Raw genomic sequence first — 21,496 nt, forward strand, 5'->3', positions numbered from 1 at the left:
ACTTTTATCAACGTCCTATCAACCTATCAACCTATACCTTCAGTTTTTAAAATAAACACAAAAAAACAAATTTTAATTTTGTAATTTTCATCATTAATCAAGTAGGCCTTGCAAGATGGTCAACAATTGACAAACTTTAACATTTTATTTAGTTTTCAGCAGTTTCATTATTGAATAATTACCTTACGAATTATTATGTAAAGTAATTGAGTCAGTCTGCCAACAAATTTTTAACTTCTATTAATTAATAGCACAGCTGTATCGTAGTTTTCGAAATTTTACTCGATAAAAAATGAAAATAATGAGCTAAAATTACATGTATTATAATTATCTCAAAAACTACGAGATAAAGAAAATGTTGAAAAAAGTCTTCATAAAAGAACAAAAGTTCTTTTGTCATTCAAAAAAGAAAAAAAAAGAGAAAAATTCCATTAAACAAAAACTGTGTTATAATTATTTTGCAATCATCATTTTCAAAAAATAATAGTAGCCTTGCTCCCTCGAACCTTTGATTATCAAATACAAAAAATTATTCACTTATTGTAAAGGGTTAAAGAGCTGTAATATTTTGAATAACCGCTGCAAATAGAAATTTACATAAAAAAATTGACCTAAGTAAGTCTAAAACTATGAAATAGATAAGTACTAGCAACTAGCACACATTTTAGTCAGTGTCAAAAAATAAACTCAAAAATGCAATATAGATGTTAAGTATTTAAAATTTAAATGTTGGTGCAATTTTTTTCATCGTTCAGGAAGCTCAGCCACTTTGAAAATAATTTAGTTGAATTCAGAGTGATCGATTTGGATCGTCACCAAAATTTCAAAGTTCTAGCTATATTAGAAGTTAAAATATTTCTAATGTAGGTCCAAAAGAATCAGACTGTATACAGACTGGCCCAACGAGTAAATATATATTTACTAATTTCATGCAAAAAACTTTATCTGTTTATTATTGCCTTATCTTTTAAGGTGCAACCGTTTTTAATTTTGCTTTAGATAACTAGCATGAAAAGACTTAACAAGAAACCTAAGCACAAAAAGACAGAAACCAATAATTTTTTATAAAATAAAGCCAGAACAGAAAAATAAAGCACTTTGTATAAAATTATCTACATCTATTTTAACTTTCTTATTTTAGTTTATTGTCCTTTTGTTTTTTTATTAGTAAACTATTTTGCTTGTTTAAAAAACGTATACTTTTTAATAAACTATTGAAACGTAGATATATAAAAGTGTCGGTTGCCATTTAACAAAAATTAAAAATGACATAATTTCTCACAATTAATAAACAATGATGTTATAAATTTTGAAATAATGTTTAAAAAAGTATTATTTTGACATTTCCTAATTGTTTTAAAAAAATCCATAACAAAATATTATTTTTATGCGTTACTTTAAACTCAAGCACTCTGTATAAAACAGCACCGAGTCGCATTAGTTTTGAATGTGTGCCAACGGCATTTGCGACCTAACGAACTCGCAGCTCGCAGTTTAAACAAAATTATCTATTTTCGGATGATTAGTTAAATTGCTTCGAGACAAGATCAGGACCTCGGAGTCTAGCCACAATATGCAGCTGCTCGAACCCGCCAAAGTACTCGTAAACCATTTTGAGAGGGCAATATATTCGAAATTTATTAGGCATGTATAACTTGCTTCCCGTAAACAATAAACTCCTTTACGATCGTAATATTTCTCTTAAACTGCTATTAAGTGAAGGCTTTTCCCTGTCGTCGTTCTTCCAGAACGGACGATTAGTTTGTAATCATTCCAGGAAAAATTTCGGACAATTAAATCGACTCGTCCCGACTTTATTTGCATTGTCTCCCCTTTTTATATCAATCGAGAATGCTAAACAAAAACTAATCGGAGGGTTGAAACCCTCTTGAAGCGTCTCCAATCATCCAAGACAAATATTTGCCGCTTTAGAGTCCGATAAAAGTGATTCCGGGGGTCGTAAACTTAACATGTTATGTGTTTTATGATTTAATGGGGGCGGAAAAGGGTTGAAAACGCGGTTTCATGCATTATGGATGACTAATTCACCCTTAACATGAATCATGTAGTTTTTAATTAAAACGAGTTATTTTTCCGTTATTGAGCTTCAAACCACTCCGGGTCGCGACAAGAGAGCAAACATTCCCGGAGGTATACCGGAACGGAAGTTGGAACTTTCAAAGGTGACATTAATTCACTATAGTGTTTTATACGGAGTAAACACCGCGATTACGTGTAATCCCACGAACGCAATAACGGGGTGTTTGTAAAGCCTTCCCTGCAACAGCGGGCGCGCCCCGGAGCCCGGAAAAAACAACGCTTTGATTTTTCGATTTTACAATATCGTAAAGTTTTCCAGCGAAAAAACAACATCAAGGGACCGGAGTTATTAAAGTTCGACAGAGCGGGATAAGTTTTTATAGTTTAATGGGTTTCTTACAAAATATTAGAGGGGAGGATCGGAAAAACAACCGGACTTTAATTAAGAACGGCTGTTTCGTCTCGGCCGGAATTTCCGACGGCGTGTACACACACACAAATTAAAATTAATTTGCCGGAGTTAAATACCCGGAATGGGGGAAGGCTGCAGCGATGCGCTTTTGCAGGCTTGCCAACTCAATAAAAGTCGAGTTGCTAAATTTGCAGAGGATTGCGGAAATGAGACAAGGAAAAATTAGGACGCGGCAGCAAGACTCAAAAAATCGGAAATGTTTGCTAAGGTTTAGAACGTATTTCTAACACTTATTTTATTTTATTTTTTCAAACCAACTTCAATTTTTCAAGCTCTATTGGAGGGTTGAGAAACCAATGAATGTATGTCACTTTTGTGGTTCAATGGTCTCTACATTGTTAACTTTTTCTGAAGCCAATCAGTCAACGTGCTTCAATAACGATTCTATTTTCACCTTTGCAATTTTTGCTTATTTTATGACCAAATTTTAAAAGTGCATAATTATTTGTTTATTTATTCACATATGAGTTACACTGATCTCTGAACCCTTCATTTATTGTTTTTCAAGCTAAAACCTAGATTTCGGTTAACAATAATGTTTGAGTTGTAAAAAGTTCGAGAAAAAAAACAAACAAATGAAACAAACTAAAAATAAAAAACGTCAACTGTAATTCAGTGTAGCAAATTTGATTTTGGAAAACAGTGAAATTCCAATTAGTTAATAATAGAATTGCAGATCAATAAATAATTCTGAAGTTATAAAATGTATTTCAGAAAGAGTAAGTCCTTATTTATATTCATTTTCATTTTTTAACCGTATTTCAAAAAATATCTTTATCAGTATAGCAAAATTTAATTAAGAAAGCATCACATTTTACCAAGTAAAATTAAAATGCATGAGTTGTTAAAATTTTTCAATTTCAAATAGTTTTACGTATAAGCCATGCAAAAAAATTAAAACATGTAAATTACGCAGTTCGAGTTACAATTGATTAATACAATTTAGAAATATTTAAATAGTACAATATTAAATTTATTGACAAATAAGAAATAAGAATGACAATTAACGTCTTTACATGTAATATGCTTCCTAAAATAAAATTCACGAATTTCAATTAATTTAATGTAATTTAATTTAATTTAATGTATATACATTAACATTTTCTGAAATATACCCCCTTTCTGAAATACAGTTGAAAAATTTATAATAAAATATGTTTTTGTCTAAAATTCAATATACAAAAAAAATCGAGCGTTTTTTACAAGATGAACTAAAAACTCAGAAATTTATTATTCGAAATAATCCTGTATTCGCTGTCTTTAAAAATTCATTATCACTCAAAAATTATAAACCAGTTGCTTGCAGTATTTTCCAAGAAATAAAGAATAACAATCATTTAATATTCCATGCCACTATTTCGTCAAGTTTTAAACATTTCGAGCGACATATCCAGACCTGACGTTAAAACCCTCTTTTGACAATCCGGGAGCGACCCGGAATCGGACACACTTCACACGAAATCACAAGACGTGGTAGTAAGGAAATGAAAAGTGAAATGAAAATGTTCATTCAGATTAGAACAAAAATTGAGTCAAATCAATTTTTTTTGTAATTTAACTTCAAAAACCAAGAAAATAATATCAACATTAATTTTTTATACTAATTTATCGTCTATTACTATTGAAAAGCTAAATTTATTACTGACATAAGCGTGCTGAAAATTAATGAAGCGATTTTTCGACTAATCCTTTTAGAAAACATTTTTGAAATCGATTAATTAAAATCATGGTCGTCATTAAGGCGTCGGTGCTTAAAATTTGATGTTAGGTATAAGAAAACATTTGCAGACTCCAAAAGAAAAAGAAAAAATTTAACCGTAAACAAATTGTTTTTCTTTTCGTTAGACCTGTTGGGAAAGCTAGTGTTTCTGCCAATTTAAAAAGTGTAATAATTAGTTCACACAATTCTGATAGTTTTCGAAAAAAAATGTTTTCACCCAAAATATTCCGGTTCCTTTTATATTATTATTTATATTATTTTATATAAACATGTGCGAAAAAAAAACAATTTATAGATTTCTTTGTAGTATGTTTTTAAGATTATTCAAACTTTTCCATTTCGATCTCATTTGGTGTAATGCTTTTTCAAAATTCAATTTTACACAGCTATTTTGGTGAATTTTCAATATAAAGACATATTAGTGCTTTACTTCTTTGTTGGTAACTCATTTTTTTACCTAATCGTTTGAATATAAAACAAGCACGAACATGGATTTACATTCTCCTTTAATACTTTATGATTTATAAAGTAATACTTTCGTCTGTAATAATCTCCGTATTATGATAATACAAAAACATAAATCATTGCTTTTTGTGTGCCGTCAATTTTCTGTATTGAAAGTCCTTACGGCTTCAATCGAAAGCAATTTATTTCTCCATAACCCGGAAAGGAAGCTCTCTCGATATAGAACATTTTTACATTTCCCTCCACTTTGTCACATCCGAAAACATATCGTTTTCCCAAGTTCATCCATTTTTAATCGAGGACCATAAACGAGATAATTCCCCGTCGCGAACAACCATGAAAACGGGATTACCACTGCAGGTGAATTTATGCAGTGTCTGGCAATGTGTACACGAGGATTAGAACGAAAATGAAAGGAAAATGGGTACCGGATGAAAAACGTTCGTTTTAATCCCGTTTGATTACGTCACAAGCGGATAAAAATAGCCCCTTTGCAATTGTCACTTGTCACAATTAACTCAATTAATTATTTTTTTACCTCGACCGGTCATTAACAGCGCGATATTGCCCTTATCCTCCAAATTCGTTGCGTTACTACAACTCAATTCCATTGCACTCAAGCACTTATAAACTCAAAGCGTCGCAGTTAAACTGATCACATTTATCGGTTATCGCGCGGCTCCCGTGCAAATATAAACAAATAATTCAGGCTTTAGCCTTGGCACTGTTGAAAAATTATGTTCCACGGAAAAATTTCGAGCAAACAAGCCCTTCTTTCATCGATCTTCCCGGAGATTATTTCTGTATCGGTGCGTGTGTGATAAAGGCCGATTTCCATCCGATCGGACGTTTGTATGCTTGTCGGGGTGGATTCGACACATAATGGACATGCAAGGCGGCCACCTGAAACCGTTTTTCTCCCCGAGATTTTCCACGAGAGCATAAAAATGCGATTCGGCACATAACCGACAAGACGGATGGTCTTTGTGATAAATGCGACTGCTATTTCGGTCGGAAAATGATTCCGAACGACTCCAAAGGGAAAAATATCGGCGAAGCGGAAGGACCACTGCATGTATTTTAAAAGTTCCGAATTAAATGCACCGCAGTTACACTGAACCTAATCGAACGCGTATTTTAATCACGCACAAATAAACATTGCAAAATTGGCGGATGCGCCGGTTTTATGTGGAAAAATCAAACATTTGTGCGTAATTAAAACAGAAAGTCCGCTTTTGATCGTCGACAAAACCGCAAATCCCGCTACTAATCAAATAACCGGCCAACAATCGGAGAGCTCGATTAAATCGAGAAGCAATGCACACACACACACCGCCGGTCGTCCGGTCAAGAGAACCGCAGAACCCGGAGCACTCCGGAGCCGGAGTGGACGACGGCTGTTGATAATTGGTTATGTTAGGATCATGGCCTGTACTAAACTCTCATAATTGGCTTTTAAGTGTTATACACACCGTTTTGGGGGTCTGACAGATGCTTTCGCAGCCGTGACTTGACCCCAAACCAAAATTATTCACGTCGTACAAAACGAAAATCTAATTTTACCACCATACAATTAACTGTCTCGTTTTTATGTTATAGCTTCAAAATCGTTATATAACAAATGGCATTTACACACAAACGCTACTGAATGTCATAGGGAAAAGTTTTACTTTTGACACATAGAGTAAGTAAAGATTTTCTTTTGCTAAACCATTATTTACCAGCATACCTGACATTAAACGAACAAAAAAGGATCACAGAACAAAAATAGTAAAAAGTGTTTTCAGTAGATCTGACAAGAAGTAAACAAGACTTTATTTTAAATATATTTAATACTCATTATCCAACTTTAAAATTTGCTATTGAACTTGAAAATAACAATGTAATTCCATATCTTGATGTTAAAGTTATTGGGACTCCTGAAAACAATATTAAAACTAATTGGCGCCTTATTAAAACTAATTGGAACATTAAACCAACATTTTTTGTACTTATTATGAATTTCTATTCAAACCACCCTCTTCAGCACAAAATAATATCTAAAAATTAAAGTTAATAATTTCTTCCTGAGTATTTCAACACCATCAAGTATATTGCAAAAATTAATGAATATCCACTTAATTTAGTCAACGAAATTTTATATAATGATAACGATAAGCAACCCAATTTGTTAAATATAGTAATAATCCTGCTTCCACAACTTCTTTAAATTCACTCATTTTTAAATATTGTAAATTAATTAATAGCCCAATACCAGAAATAAACTGAAAAATTGTTTACTTCATGATTCCCTATAATTAATCTACTACAAGAAAAAAACACTAAAACAAATCTTTAGCAATTGAAATCAAAAACTTTTAAATTAGAAGGAAGTAACGTAGTTTATTGAATTACTCCTGAAACGTGTGATCAAATTTATATTAGACAAACTAAACAAAAGTTTAAAGAACAGGATAAAAAAAACATAAAATAAACAAAAAAATGTAATGGCTCAAATTCTTGGAATCTGATGTTTTTTCAAATTTTTATTTGGTCATTTTGCTCAAACATAATAACACGTTTCACTCATTCCTATTTATTTTTTTTTGAACTAAGATCATTTCAGTTGAAGTGTGCAGGTGTCATTAAGGAATCGTAAGTATCAATTTTGTTAATCTTTTAAATTAATTCAAAATTTAAAATTCATTAATTCCTTCTTCTAATGTTCATCGCTTCCAAATAAGTATTTGAACGAAGAAAAAAATTACTATTTAATTGTGGCTATATTGTCCTTTTATTATGTATGTTTTTTAGCCTGATGATGTTTATTATATAAAAGAAACATGTAACTCATCTTATTTAAAACCTTGTATGGAAGGTGGTCCGTCCTATCGTCGTTAAAATTTAATTACAATCTAACAACTTTTTTAACTGTTCTTAAAGGCACAAATATTATACATACTTCTTAACAGTCAACTTTACCATCAACAAATTTAACTTTCCGAGCTTTTATTTTTGAATTTTGTAACAATCAAAAATTGAAATCAAAAAATCAACAAACGGGATCTAAATACATCTTCGCCAAATTTGAGTGATCTCAATCTTTTCTAAATCAGAATCTTTCTTAAACCAATTAGTTAAAAAAAAACTTAACATGCGTATGTACAAATAAAAGAAATAGATAAAATTATAAATCATTCGTATTAATTGTGTCTGTTTATTTCTTCTTTAACTACTTATGTGATATCAGTCAATTCTAGAGCCAAAAATTAGCTTAATTTGCTAGAAAACTCAGAAAATTAATTTCTCTCAATGAATTTCATACAAATTGTTAGGCAAATGAACACATTTTTTATTTGATATTAATTGATCTTTTAATGTTTGGTCTTCGAAATACATATCTACAAAAGAAGTGACGGCCGTAGACTAACAGAAGTAGACATCGCTGCTCTAAGAGACGGTCTCTTCGTAAAGTTTTATCGTAGCTCTAGCTATAAAGATCACAAAACTAGGTCTGATTTACGAGTTCGTTATTTCAACCAAATCTGTCAGATTTAGCTCTACTTTGAGTCGGTGTTTTTATTTTAAAAGAAAGTCGTAATAAGGAAACTTTACTTACACATAAAAAAAAAGAAAAAATCATTTAAAATTATCGAAGCAAACAACATATTCGTGTTTCATTCTTGTGCCATTTATTCAAAAAAAAAAAAAAACGTCAAATCAAGTCTAATTATTACGTTATTACGACCAACTTCAAGCGAAGCGATCCATCTTTCAATTCAAATGAAATATAATTTTTGGTAACGTATTTTTTGCCTCATAAAGAGTAAGACCAGTGGGACAACACTGTAGCAAGAACAATTTACGATTCTACTTGTGCTTGTTAACGTTTTTCTATTAATTTATTAATATCTCACAATAAATTAATTTAATTTTCTCCGCTCACAAGTTTCCGAACATCAAAAATGCTGATTTCAAAGTAAACAAAAAATAAAAAACAATGGTCTTATTGCCAGTTTGTGTCCGCAATTCTCTGTATTTGCATGCTAATTGCGAAAATAAACAAGTGCACAACGCACAATTCCAATAGAAGCAAATAGATAAATAATTTGTTACGTCAGTGATCGATAACACTCATTAAATATTTAAAGAGGATCCTAAAACGGTTCCATCTATTACCGAGTTCCGATTGCACTATTATTACCCAGTACAAATCACGAATTAATGATATTTGGAAACTGATTTTAATCAGTAATTTTGCGTTTGAATTCACTGCTAATAATACATTTCAAATTCGCAATTACCGTCTCCTCTTTTAATATTACGAGGTCGTAACGCTCTAGTATTGAAAATCGATTCGCATTTTAATCCAGCTATTAGAATACCATAAATTGATGCAGTTTTAAACTCGATATTAAGTATCGGAGTTTAGGAGAACCAACCAATCTGATTTGATATCAAGAATCTTAGCTCAGGATCAAGTATCAAAATTTCTGCATATCTATTGATCTGGCACTTGAACAAACTCGCACAAACGTTGTTTATTTTTACTGCTCTCAAAGTAAATACGTACAAAATCGGTGAATATTTTCAATTCCATTTCCGGTATCGATTTTCATCTTAATCTAATAATAGCTCGTACTTCCGGATATCACTTTCAGTCAGTCGAGACTTATCCTTTATTGATGTCGCTCGAAAATCGATAACTTTTATGTTTCTCTTGAAACAACGATAGAAATAGTCAAAATTGCGTTTATCAAACCGCTCACGTCTTTTCCATTTGGAATATTCAAAAAGCTTCGTTTGATAAGACCGTCACATGTCTGGAAAAGTCATTCCCGGCCCCGATATTTCATTATGAAACACAGAGGGGAGAGTTCCGGTAGCGCAACATATGTCAACACTTAATATTGGTCAAATTACGTGCCATGTGTTAACAGCATCCACTCGAATGATGGATAACAAACACGAAACAACACTCCTTGTTAAATGGAAAATAATACGGCGCGTTCTCGCGCATATATTTATAGACGTTTTGAGACATCACTTTCAATAAGGCCGCGGCCGAGTTGCGGTAATTTCATTACGGAACTCCCGACAAAACACCAAAACAAATCTTTCTCCCTTCAAGGAAAATAAACGCGCGGTGACGTTTTATCCGTTTCCGCTCTCATCCGCCATCAATCTTCATACCGCGAACATTAACAACGAAAAAAGAAGAAACAGTGGCTGCGTTCGCCGATTTGTCGATGATAGATATGACCCTCGACGATACAGTTTCAAGGTATTTTCTTATTCAATTACGGCGACAATCTTCATCCAATTTACGGTGGCGTTAACCCGCCGCCTCGGGTCGTTCGCAACACACACCCCATGAATTTTTGAATGCCTTGCTGTTGTCGCGAAGAAGCGAAAAATCAGCTCCAGGTGATGATGCTGAGAGGAAACGAATCACGACGATTTATAACGAACGCAATTGGGTTAACGCGCCGTGAGGGTTCGCGATGCGAAAAGGGTTGCGAGGGGTGGAAAGTTTAGACTTTTACTTCTGAGGCAGTGAATAATTTAACATTTTGATGTGGTGAAGGAACTGGAGGAATTAATGAAGAGGAGTACATTCGGCTGTAAAAGCAATGTGGGTGTGCAGGGTGTCCCAGAGAGTTAAAACATTTAAAAAAAATATAAGAAATTTATATTCCCTCCAATTAGAGTCAGGTTTCATTCGCAGGTTTCGACACAGCAAAACTCTAAAGTAGGTTAGTTTGCTGTGCTTAACTAAGTTGAGTTATTACCCCTAAGTTACCGCATAAATTTTTGTGTCTGATGACGAATTCTTAACAATATGAGATTTATTAATATACAAAAATGCTTCATTCTCTTATAAACTAGGTACTATTCTTTGATGTGATTTTATCAGAAAATTAGAATCATAAAAGTTAAAGGTGTGATTCATATGTCATTTCATTATTCTAGGCGATTAGGTAGAACGTTTGGTTTTCATTTGACACGTAGGGGACTAACAGAAGAAGAAAAAAGGTTTTACTTCTACTTGAAGAGTGTTTCTGAAGCAGTTCGCAAAGCGACAAAAAAATAGACGAAAACTATACAGAGCGTTTGATTTTTAAAACATTAATTAATGAATCAATATTATTGTTTTTTATCTTTTAAATAATAATAACCAATAACGTAATAACTTTCAGCAAAACTGTCAAGCCAAACTTGACAATACTCAGAACATTGCAATCGGAGTTAATTTTGAAATTTATTAGTTCAAGATCAATGTGCTGAGTCTTTATTTTGTGACAATATTTTAAATGTTAGTACTGAAACTAAAGATTCTCAAAAGACATAATGAAATTCCCTTTTTACAGTTTTTACCAAAAAATTAAAAGAAGAAAAAGCACCACAAGCCACCTCTTTTAACAAATTTTTCAAAAAGAAGCACATCAATCTTTACTTTGTTCAAAAATCCATAACGTGTATAAATACAAATAACTACATACAGAATTGGACAAAATTATGAAACAAAGCGTCTTGTGCGTAAACTACGCAACTGCATATATTTTATTAGGTAGAGCTGAGAATATTTTGTAAAATACATAGTCAAGTCAAAATCTAATACTGGAAAAACAAATAATTAAAATCGTTAGAAACATCTATTAGTTTGATATCACATTTTTGGCACTAAAGTTAAACAATATCAAACCATACCACAATAATTACTAGTTATTTAATAAGTAATTTGTTAGTGAAGGCAAATTATTAATAGCTACTGTTTACAGCACAAACACGCGAAGCGAGTGAGTGCCCTTAATAATGAGACTATTGTTCACCCTTTAAAAAATAAATTCATTTAACATTTTTTCTCAAACCGCGAACTCTTATTTTGTCAACAAAATTCAAAGTTAATGCTAAATAAAAACTAATTTCATCTTTGACTTCAATACCAAAACGAACAGCTGTCATTAAAATATACCGTAAATTAATTCAAGAAAAACGGTAGACATTCGGTAATCATCAGTCAGAAGCGATTCAAAAGTAGTAAAACATAAATGAGATGTAGTTTTTGCTTTTTTCCGCTGATATTTTTGTACCAATTGTGTCCAATTTCTTTCAGGCCAGAAACCACTAAAATTCTACTTCAACAAACCATTCAGAGTAGTATACATTTGTGCAGAGTTGCTGACTTGAGAAAGTTAGATTATGAATTTTGAAGCGTTTTTAAGACTCAAAAGCCCCACAAAGCAGAAATTAAATGCTTAAAAGCGTTTATATCTCAAAAGTTCATTACTGCATTCATTTTTTAGAAAAAAAAATCATTAAATAATATCTACTGACATTAACATTAACATTAACAACGGTCATGGTAAAACAAAATTTTATTGTCGAGAGAAATATGGTTCATAACCATTGTTGTTTTTGTGTTTTTGACCTTTTTTTAATTGTTGAATTTTTTGATGGTTTTGTGGATCAAAATAATGGAGGATAGAATAAAAGTTTGCATTATAAACGACGACAAAATTCACCTCAGTCTACGCCTCGAAACTGAAACCGGTTTCGAAGATAAGACAAAATTTTATCGTCTTGTATAACTATGTATTTTTTAAATTTAAAAATAATTCGAAAAGTAAGGATTAAAAATATTGATATTGTTAATGGATATCATAAACTCAAACAAACATAAATTCCACCTACATCATCTCAAATGATTTTCAACTATACAAAACGTTTCAGTATAGTATATCTAAACCTTTATTGGTCAATTCTGCTAAACTACTTAATTTTTTTGACGTAAACAGTTAAAAATGTAACACACAAAATAGAAATAATAGAAATATGGTTTTCACCTGTTTACAGAGATAAGTTCAATCTTAAAGCTTTCTTACTTGTTAAAGCACTAAAGCTCAGCCTTTCCTTTAAGCTGACTCAATTTAGTTTTATTATTATTGATTCTGGTATACTGTGTTTTTTATTAATCAAATATTTTTAAAAACCAAACCAAACGACAAATAAAAGTTCAAGTTAGGAATATATTAGTAATAAAAGCTACATACAAAAATGCAAAAAAGTAGGGTGTTTCACTTAAAAAACCATCATTGTAGCGTAGCTCATTTCTTAAAAAACACTGTATACTGCAATAATTATTTTTTTTTGCATGAATAAAATCCCATACCCCATGATTAATCTAATTTATTAATTCTGCTAAATCTAAAGTTATGATTTTTGGTAAAAATAGGGATTATGCTTCAATTTTAATTGATGTTCAGGTAGGGAATTGTAAGTTAAATTGCACAGAAGACACAAAAAATTTGGGCCTTTTATTAGATACTGATTTACGATTCAAAAATCACATAAAGAACTGTACTCAAAAAGCTGTATCCTCATAGGCATACTTTACCTAACAATATTAAGATTACATTATCTGAATCCCTAGTTCTAAGTCTAAGTTATCTCGACATAGTATATGAACCCTGCCTGGACAAAGTAACACAAGAACGTATTCAAATAGTACAAAAATCTTGTCTATGGTATCAGAAAGAATCTACCCATCTTATATAAACTTAAAAACGCTAAGTGGATGACTATGTGTTTGAGACGTAAGTTTCACTTTGTTTGCTTCTGTCACTCTTTAATTATTAATCAATGTCCCCCTATTTATATCGTAAAAAACAAAAGGTCTCATATCTTTTACCATCATATAGAACATGAATATTTCGCCTGGGTTTTGTTTATAATATCTACTTATTCTACAATGAAGTTCCTCTAACATTAAAAAATTCTAAAATCAGCAATTTTTAACATAAATACAAAATGTTTCTTACAAAATGATTTTTCTATTTTTCTTATGTGTATGTTTTTCTTTTTTTTTTTCTCTATAATTTTGTTAACTAGAATTAGATATTTCTTTAATATCATTTTTTATTATTCTTCAATCATTTTGTTTATTTTTATTTTTTGTTATTTCTCATTTATTGTCTGGGCCAAAACCTTAATCAGCTTTGCTGCCTTTTGGTCCAATTTGTGGTAGGAATAATTTGTAGAAATTTTTTATTTTGTTGTATTTTTTTTCTTTTGTAACTAATTATATTGTAACTGTTTTACTGCCACAAATAAATTATTACTAATATTATTATTTTAGATGAAGCAAATTTATTTAAATACATAATTTTAACCTGTAATGGTGAATAAGGGACTCGCTGGGACACCCTGTAATATCGTAGATAAACATCAAGTTTGCAACTTTATCGCTCCTCTATTGACAAAATCGATGGCCCCGATATAGCCTCGCAATTACTGGAGTAGTTTGCATAATGCCTTCCATCTCTCAGCTTATTAAAAAGTGCTCGAAATTTCTTCGACTCGGCTTGTTTTAACAATGTCATTTTCCTCAAGTGTATCGTTTCGTTGCGAACTTCTATTAAACTTGGAGCAGTTTACAAAGTGGTGCTAACCCTTCGCTTATCAATTAGGAGACCTGTCAGAAGCATGGCATAGTTTCGTCCAAGATTTTGGATAATTTTGATGGCTTAAGGGCCTCTTCGCACCCTCGCTGTAGTGATGCATTGATTTTCGAAGTATAGGCGTCGTGTTATGCGACCGAGAGCGAAATGCAATTAGGGCCTCGTTTACTCAGCTGTCGTTTTTAGCGCGGACTCCGGATTAATTGTTAATTATTAATCTGCGAAGGGTAATTGGGAGGAAAGAGAAGGGATTGGATCGTTTAGCTCCCCCTCGATCATATGCATGCGCTTTTTCGATTAAGAGCAGAATTCTGCTGAGCTTCGAGATGGAATAAATCTTCCAAGGACCAAGTTGCAATAAAGCATTTTTGTGAAGCAAATTTCGGGCGGACAAAGGCGCCGTATCTATCAAAATCCCTACATTCGGTCGAAATTGATTCCTCAAAAATTTATATTTCGACGAATTTGATCACAAACTGCATATTGAAATAAATCTTTCACTCGGCCGCATACATATGTACCAACATTGAATTCGGTACACTCCTAATATTTCACATCGGAGTTATGACACTTTTTATTCGCTCCTCGGACGGTCGGCTCATGAATATTTCATTCACTTTCGGCAACATCCCGACTTCACAAAATTCCGGTTATTTTTACGCCGGTTTAATGCGTACACGCATAAAAAACGCCATTTTTACGACGAAAACAATGAAAAAGGGAGTAAAGAAAATTCAATGTGAGAAAACGAGTGACCGCAATTGTGGTCATACGAAACTCAATAGGCTCGTCAATGTCGGCGAGAAAAAGGAAAATATCGAATGACGACGAAATAATATTGACTTTTACGTCCCCGATGGTGGTTACGGGTGATTTAATTCGTGTAATGGGAGAACTCCCCTCGCGACTATGGGACGAATGCGTTAAATATTTACCATTACTTGACGAAATTGGAGGAACGAGAGGAGTGACAGTAAAACACACTTACATTCTCACAATAATACTTTATTTGCATATAGACGAGACACAGTCAGTGTTGCCAACTCGGTGAATTTCTCGCAATTTTGCTGGATTTCAAGAATGTTTAAAAAACTATTACACTCGTTAATTCCAAGATCATGTGAACAATTTTTAAAGTAGAGAATATTACTGGGGGAAAAATTGTTTTAGAATGTTCAGTTTAGTACAGAATCAATGCGAAAGAATAATCTCAAAAAATTCTATAGTAAACTACAGAAGAATTTTGAAGAAGACAAAGGACAAGCGGAAAAGGATTTGGAGAATGTAGAAGTATTTATAAGGCAATTTTGAGTACAATCATCAAAATAATTCTAAAGCGTAATCTAGAAATATTCCAAACGAAACTAGATGTAGAAGAAAATGTATAGAGTGGAATCTAGAAGAGAATTTGAAAAATGTAAACGCAGTATTTATTTTTTTAACAGGTTTGTCAGCCTACAAAGTAATTCTAAAAAAACGAGAGATGGACTTCTAAAAAAATCTAAAGATTAATTTAATCTAAAGAGTCTAAAAAGTCTTGATTCCATATCTATAGAAGGCTTTGAAAATAATGCTAGAGAATAATCTAAAAAAAATTAAACGAAACTATAAAAGAATTTAGAAAAAACGAAGAGTTCTACTATAAAAAATAATTGTAAAGAAGCACCTGAAGAAAAAAGATGGACAGACGAATTTAGCAAGAAATCTGAGCAAAACTTTTAAAAAAATCAAGAAGAGTACAAAAGCAAGACTAAAATTAATTTGGAAAAATTCAAAACAAAACTATCAAAAAATTAAAGGCGAATTTGAAAAATGTAGAAAAAAACTGTAACGTGTTATTAGACGAATTTTGAGTAAAGTCTAGAAAATAAATGTAATGGAGCATCTACAGAAAAATATTATAAAGAAAGCTGGAAATGGATTTGTAAAATACTCAAAGAAGAGTCCAGATGCCATATCTACAAACGGTTTTAAAAACAGAATAAAAAAATCTGAAAAAAAAATTTAAAATCCAGAGAAGAGAAAACGTTACTAAAAATAATTTGAAAAAATCGACACGAAACTATAAAAAATTTTAAAGATCCAAAGTACCTATATCTAAAAAAAAATTGGAAAATGAGGAAAACATGTAAATGTAAAAGTGTTATTTTTTAATTAGTAGTCTAGAAAATAATAAATGTAAACAAGCATTCGGAAAAGAATTTATAAATGCAGCTGGAGCTGGATTTATAAAATAATCTAAAGAAGTCAAGATTCCAGATCAACAGAAGACTTTAGAAATAAATTTAAAAAAAACTGATAAAGAATTTGACATACAGTTCAGAAACAATGATGAGAAAAATCTAAAAAAATTCTAAACAAAGCTATAGAAGAATTTCGAAAAAACGTAGAGTAGAATTTAAAAGAGAATATGGAGGCTGTAGAAAAAATGCAGTAGAAGTGTTTACAAAAAATTTTTAAGTAGAGTCTGATACATCCAAACCAAAATTTATAAAGATAGATTTATAAGATAATCTTTGACTCCAGGGTTTCATATCTGCAGTAGACTTTAGAAAAAATCAGAGAGGGATCTTAAATGCTAAAGAAGAATCTGGAAAAAAAACTTTGAAAAGACGTAGAATAGAATGTAAAAGAAATGTTCAGAAGACATTTTCGAACAGAATCTCGAAATTAATAAATTTTTGTAAAGAAACGTCTAGGAATCAATCAACGGCTTTAAAAAAGTATCAAAGAAGAAACTTAAAAAATCTTAAATCTAGGAAAGAGTACCTAAAATAAAGCTAAACAATAATTTGATAAAAAGCTAAACAAAACTCTAGAAAAATTATAAAACTCCAGAGTACCTATAATCTAGAAACAAATTTGAAGAATGTAAAAAAATGTAGAAGTGTATGCAAAATTTTTTTAGTAGAGTCAAGAAAATAATTGTAAAGAAGTATTTTAAGAAGGAAGCTGAAGGTGGATTTATAAAATAATCTAAAGAAGAGTCCACATTTCAGATCTACAGACGTCCTTTAAAAGAGTATCAAAGAACAAAGCTAAAAAATAACTTAGAAAAAAGCTAAACGAAACTCTAAAAAAAATGCAAAAATCCGGGGTACCTATCTAGAAAATAATTGTAAAGAATTTGGAGATGGAAGCTGAAGATTGATTTATAAAATAATCTAAAGAAGGGTCCTGATTCCAGATCAACTAAATTTTTTAATAAAACGTAAGAAGCATCACAAATTAAAAAAGTACTACAACCATGCCGTTTCCTTTCGTTTTATTTAGAATATTAAGTTTCATCCAACTTTCGAACCTTGTAGAAATTAAAGCAATACGTCTCCCACCATAGCACCGCAAATTACATTAACCACTTTATTCTAGTTGCTCGCCTTCCGCATTACTGCACTTGTCTGGTTTCAGTAAAAATTCAAATTGGATGAGTCGGCTCGGAATGTCCGTCTCATCACTCCATTTAGCACACACACGTGTTGAACAAAACGTGCTTATTTTCCGCATTTCGAGATAAATCCGAGCGACGAATTAAAAGATCCATCTTCTCATTCTTTGCACGTTTGTGCTGACCGTCGTAAAAAGCCTTCTAGGGCGCGCGGAATTAATCCGGAGGCGACCGGAGACGGCGATCCTTCATTAGCTTTTGTTACCTCCCCGACCCGGATTAACATAAAAAAGCTCCAGTTCGAGGAAAAGACGACGGGTCTATTAGCGCCTGGCACGATGCCAACTTCGACAAATATTTCTCAACGGATTTATTTAATAATGTAATTAAAGAGCGTGTGCGTGTGGTCACTCTTGGAAACCGGCGAGTGGTTTATTTATAAATAAATTGAGCGGTTAGTGAACTTTGTGTGCATGAGAGAGCTTTGGTAATTATTTGACGAGCTTTCGCGGAAATATTTCATTACGCGATGCTTGTTGGAATTAATTCATATCGAGACGTTTCAGCGATGACATAATGAATCTATTTCCACCCACGTCCGCTCAAAACATTTCTATAACGTCATTAGTCATGACAGTAAGTTTCTTTTATTAGCGTTTCAGTTCAATTGTTCATTACATTACGTATCAGTTTCCCGTGACTCATGCAGGAAAATCGCGCATAAACAGTACCTTTTCGGCTTAGTGCTATCAAAGATAACAGTTTTAATTTAAAAACTTGGCAAAAGTTTTAATTAAGCAAAAATTAGTGAGTCTCTTTAGTTGAGAGAAGAGTGATTAGTCCGACTAGTGCCATCAACATGAAACTTGAAATTTTTCGCAAATTAAGTTTTTACAGCGCGAATCTGCGCTCTTCACCTTTAGACCTCGCAATTAAACTTGAGTTAGTGTCATTACCATCAGGGTCACGTCATTTATGCAAAAAATCTTTCAAACTCCAACTCAAACCACCAAGAATTCAATTAAACTAATTGGCATTAATTACTTTATCAATTACCGTCACATTTCGACGAATAATAACGAAATGACAACAAAGCTTTTGTGAAATCACAAATTTTATTATAAGTAAATGATAAACGAGATAATAGTGAATTATAGAACAAACACGAATAACAAACTGGAGGTAATAAATCAAGCGGATTTGTGGGATACGCAAGTGAAATTCTGACGGATTGGATTTCGGATAATCATAGACAAAATATGGCAGGGTTGGATTATTAATCATCAAGCAGTGTCATAAACTAGATTTCTAATCACAAGTTAAAGAAAACAATAAATGAATCTTTCTATGCACTTATTCAAGAAAATTAGGCAAACATAAAAAACAAGCAATAAACAATAACACAAACAAAATCAAATTTCCTTCTTATTTTTAAGAAATTCTATAAAGAATCATAGCCGTTCACTATTAAACAAGAATACATTAATACGTGACTTCAGTGAACAAGTGCTGCATACTTGCCTATACGGGGTGAGTCTAAATTCAATCTTCAATATGTGTATAAAACAAAACTGGAGTTCAAAATTGCAAACACGTAAAGCAAAATTTTCCTTAATACCATCCCTAACGCGAAGCTTGTGAAGGTTCTGATAAATCAAAACATGAATGACCGCAAAAACACTTTAAAAAGAGGGGTACTACTGTCTTTCTTGAATGGAATAACGCAAAAACGATTTAAATGAATGAAAACGAGTGAAACACCAAGTTAAGCAAAAACTCCAAATAAACAATATTCTTTGCACTTACATTTACAAAAATTGTTCACAGTCCGCGTTGATTTCTAATAAGCGACTTGGTACAAGGTTGCAGCCTTTGCTCTGAAAGATCTGAAGCTGATGAGTTAACTGCCGGGTACTTGTTGACGGAATTTTTTCACAGCCTCAAGAAGACGACGTTCGAAGCCCTTATTCACATTTCACGCACAAAACAAACCGAAACAAAAACAGGTCGCGCCGGACATTTTTCGCGGAACAATGTGTGAATCCTTAAAACACCAACATCTGCAATTCCGTAACACTGGACCATATCGGTCATTTCAGGATTTGTGTGATTTTTCATGATCATGAGCCGCTGACTCACAAATCAAAGCCCAACTAACAACAAAATAATCTGCACCCTAGTACGGCGCACCGGCGATAACACGAAGTTTTTGCACCTTTTTTGCGTTGCACGCGATAAGTTTTTCTTTTCTCGATTCTTTTAAATGTAGTTACCAGTGACGTACTCATCTTTTGTGCTTAAACTTTACATAACATTTTTGCCCTCATGTGGGCGAAGACTCTCCAGCTCACAGAGTATGAAGGAATTTAGACTCACCCTGCATATACTTTTGAAACCTAATCCACTAATTCATAACTAACTGTACTTTACGTCAAAACTTCTCAAAAAATAGTCGAATTAGAACCAAAATGGTATTTATTTCGTGTTAAGTTACTTCCACATTTTAAATTAAAATTCGTTTTTGTGGAGAAATTTTGAACAAGAAATCACAAGATGATTTTAAAAACTAGACTATTTTTTTTTTCAACCGGTTAAGCACATTTAAGTAACAATTTCGCAAAATTTTACTCAAAAATGATACTAAAACTGCCCAAAATTGTGTCCAAAATGTCATTTTTTATTTTTTTATAAGCTTCAATAAGATTTTGGTAAAAATGGAACGAAAATTTCCTAAACTATGTTAAAAAGTTCAATATCATTTTCTTTTTCGACAGTTTAATACGTTGTTTGACCAAAGACGCCATTATTTTAAAAATTTTCTTTCGTTCAAAATAAGTCGAAAAGTCAAAATAAAATTTAGTTCGGCATTTCAGGGGTTTTACCTTATTTTTGAGAAAAAATATCTGTACAACTACCATACTGGATCAAAAAGTAATTTTTTGTCGTTTTCAGCATTTTAGCACATTTTCAGCCAAAACGCAGTGACAATCGAAAAATCTCAAAATTAGTTAAAAAAAATAGAGCAATATTTGCCTCCTTGGAACAATCTTAAGATAAAAACTGAATTTTTTCAAAATTTTGCAAAATATGGCTAAAAAATCAATAAAATGAAACAAAACTATTATGATTTTCTGAGCGCTTGAACACATTTTTTATCCAAAAACTCAATTTTCGTAAAAATTTGAAAAGTCACAAAAATTGTTCGAAAGTGACAATATTTCGGTATTATAATTCAAAAATTTTGCAAAATTTCAATAAAAATAGGTCGAAAATATTGTTAGTATTGATGTTCACAACCAATTATGCATATTTTTCAGTCAACTGCTTCAAAAAACACCACCGAAATCATTGAGTTGGTTTGAAAATAGTGTAATTCTTTTTCGAGCACTTGACATGCATTTGAAATAAGAGCTCTTTCCAATTTCATCCAAAAACAGTGCCTGTACTGCTTTCCTCCGTGTATCACCTGAAAACTAATTTTTATCTCACCACTGATAAGGTAATAAAAATCACAAACGCAATTCGAACCGAATTCCAAAACTATTGGATAATGAGAGTGGGAGATAACAAATCGACCCAATAAACAAAATGAGCCCATTAGACGTTGACTAATAATAGGAAAAAGCATTAATATATATGGATAGATAAATTCTTTTTTCCCAGAAAAATATTCATTATGATGGACGGCTTATTATTTGGAGCCTTATAAAGCATTTGGAAAAATTGACCTTTGCGTCACCTTCCGACAAGGTAATTAGTCGTAAACGACAGTTAAAATGACTTATCCATTAGTCATTTCATTAAGCGTGAAATCTTTCCCGAGAAATAATTCATAATTGAAATGAATATCGCAGGAAATAAACGCGTCGTGCATTTCCTGCCATTACGAAGTGTCAACGACGACTGCATAATCTTCTCCTTGCTGTTGTAATAAACATTCGCACATTTTCAGTTTCACTCGCTCTCTCTCTCGA

At 32.0% G+C, this 21,496-nt stretch overlaps 1 protein-coding gene across 4 annotated transcripts in view; it reads right to left on the reverse strand.

Annotated features, from left to right (window-relative positions):
* Eip63E (Ecdysone-induced protein 63E) overlaps positions 1-21,496 on the reverse strand; it is an 84,433-nt gene that overhangs the window by 34,264 nt on the left and 28,673 nt on the right. Inside the window, exon 1 of one of the 4 annotated variants that reach the window (XM_064357403.1) lies at positions 5,236-5,323. The exons of the other annotated variants lie outside the window; for them this stretch is intronic. Coding sequence (XP_064213473.1) covers positions 5,236-5,308 — 73 coding nt within the window. The 5' untranslated portion in view covers positions 5,309-5,323. Of the gene's footprint in view, positions 1-5,235; positions 5,324-21,496 lie in introns of those variants that run through there. 4 annotated transcript variants of the gene reach the window in all.

This window comes from Tribolium castaneum, chromosome 1 (assembly GCF_031307605.1).
Source record: "Tribolium castaneum strain GA2 chromosome 1, icTriCast1.1, whole genome shotgun sequence".
Lineage (NCBI taxonomy): Eukaryota > Metazoa > Arthropoda > Insecta > Coleoptera > Tenebrionidae > Tribolium > Tribolium castaneum.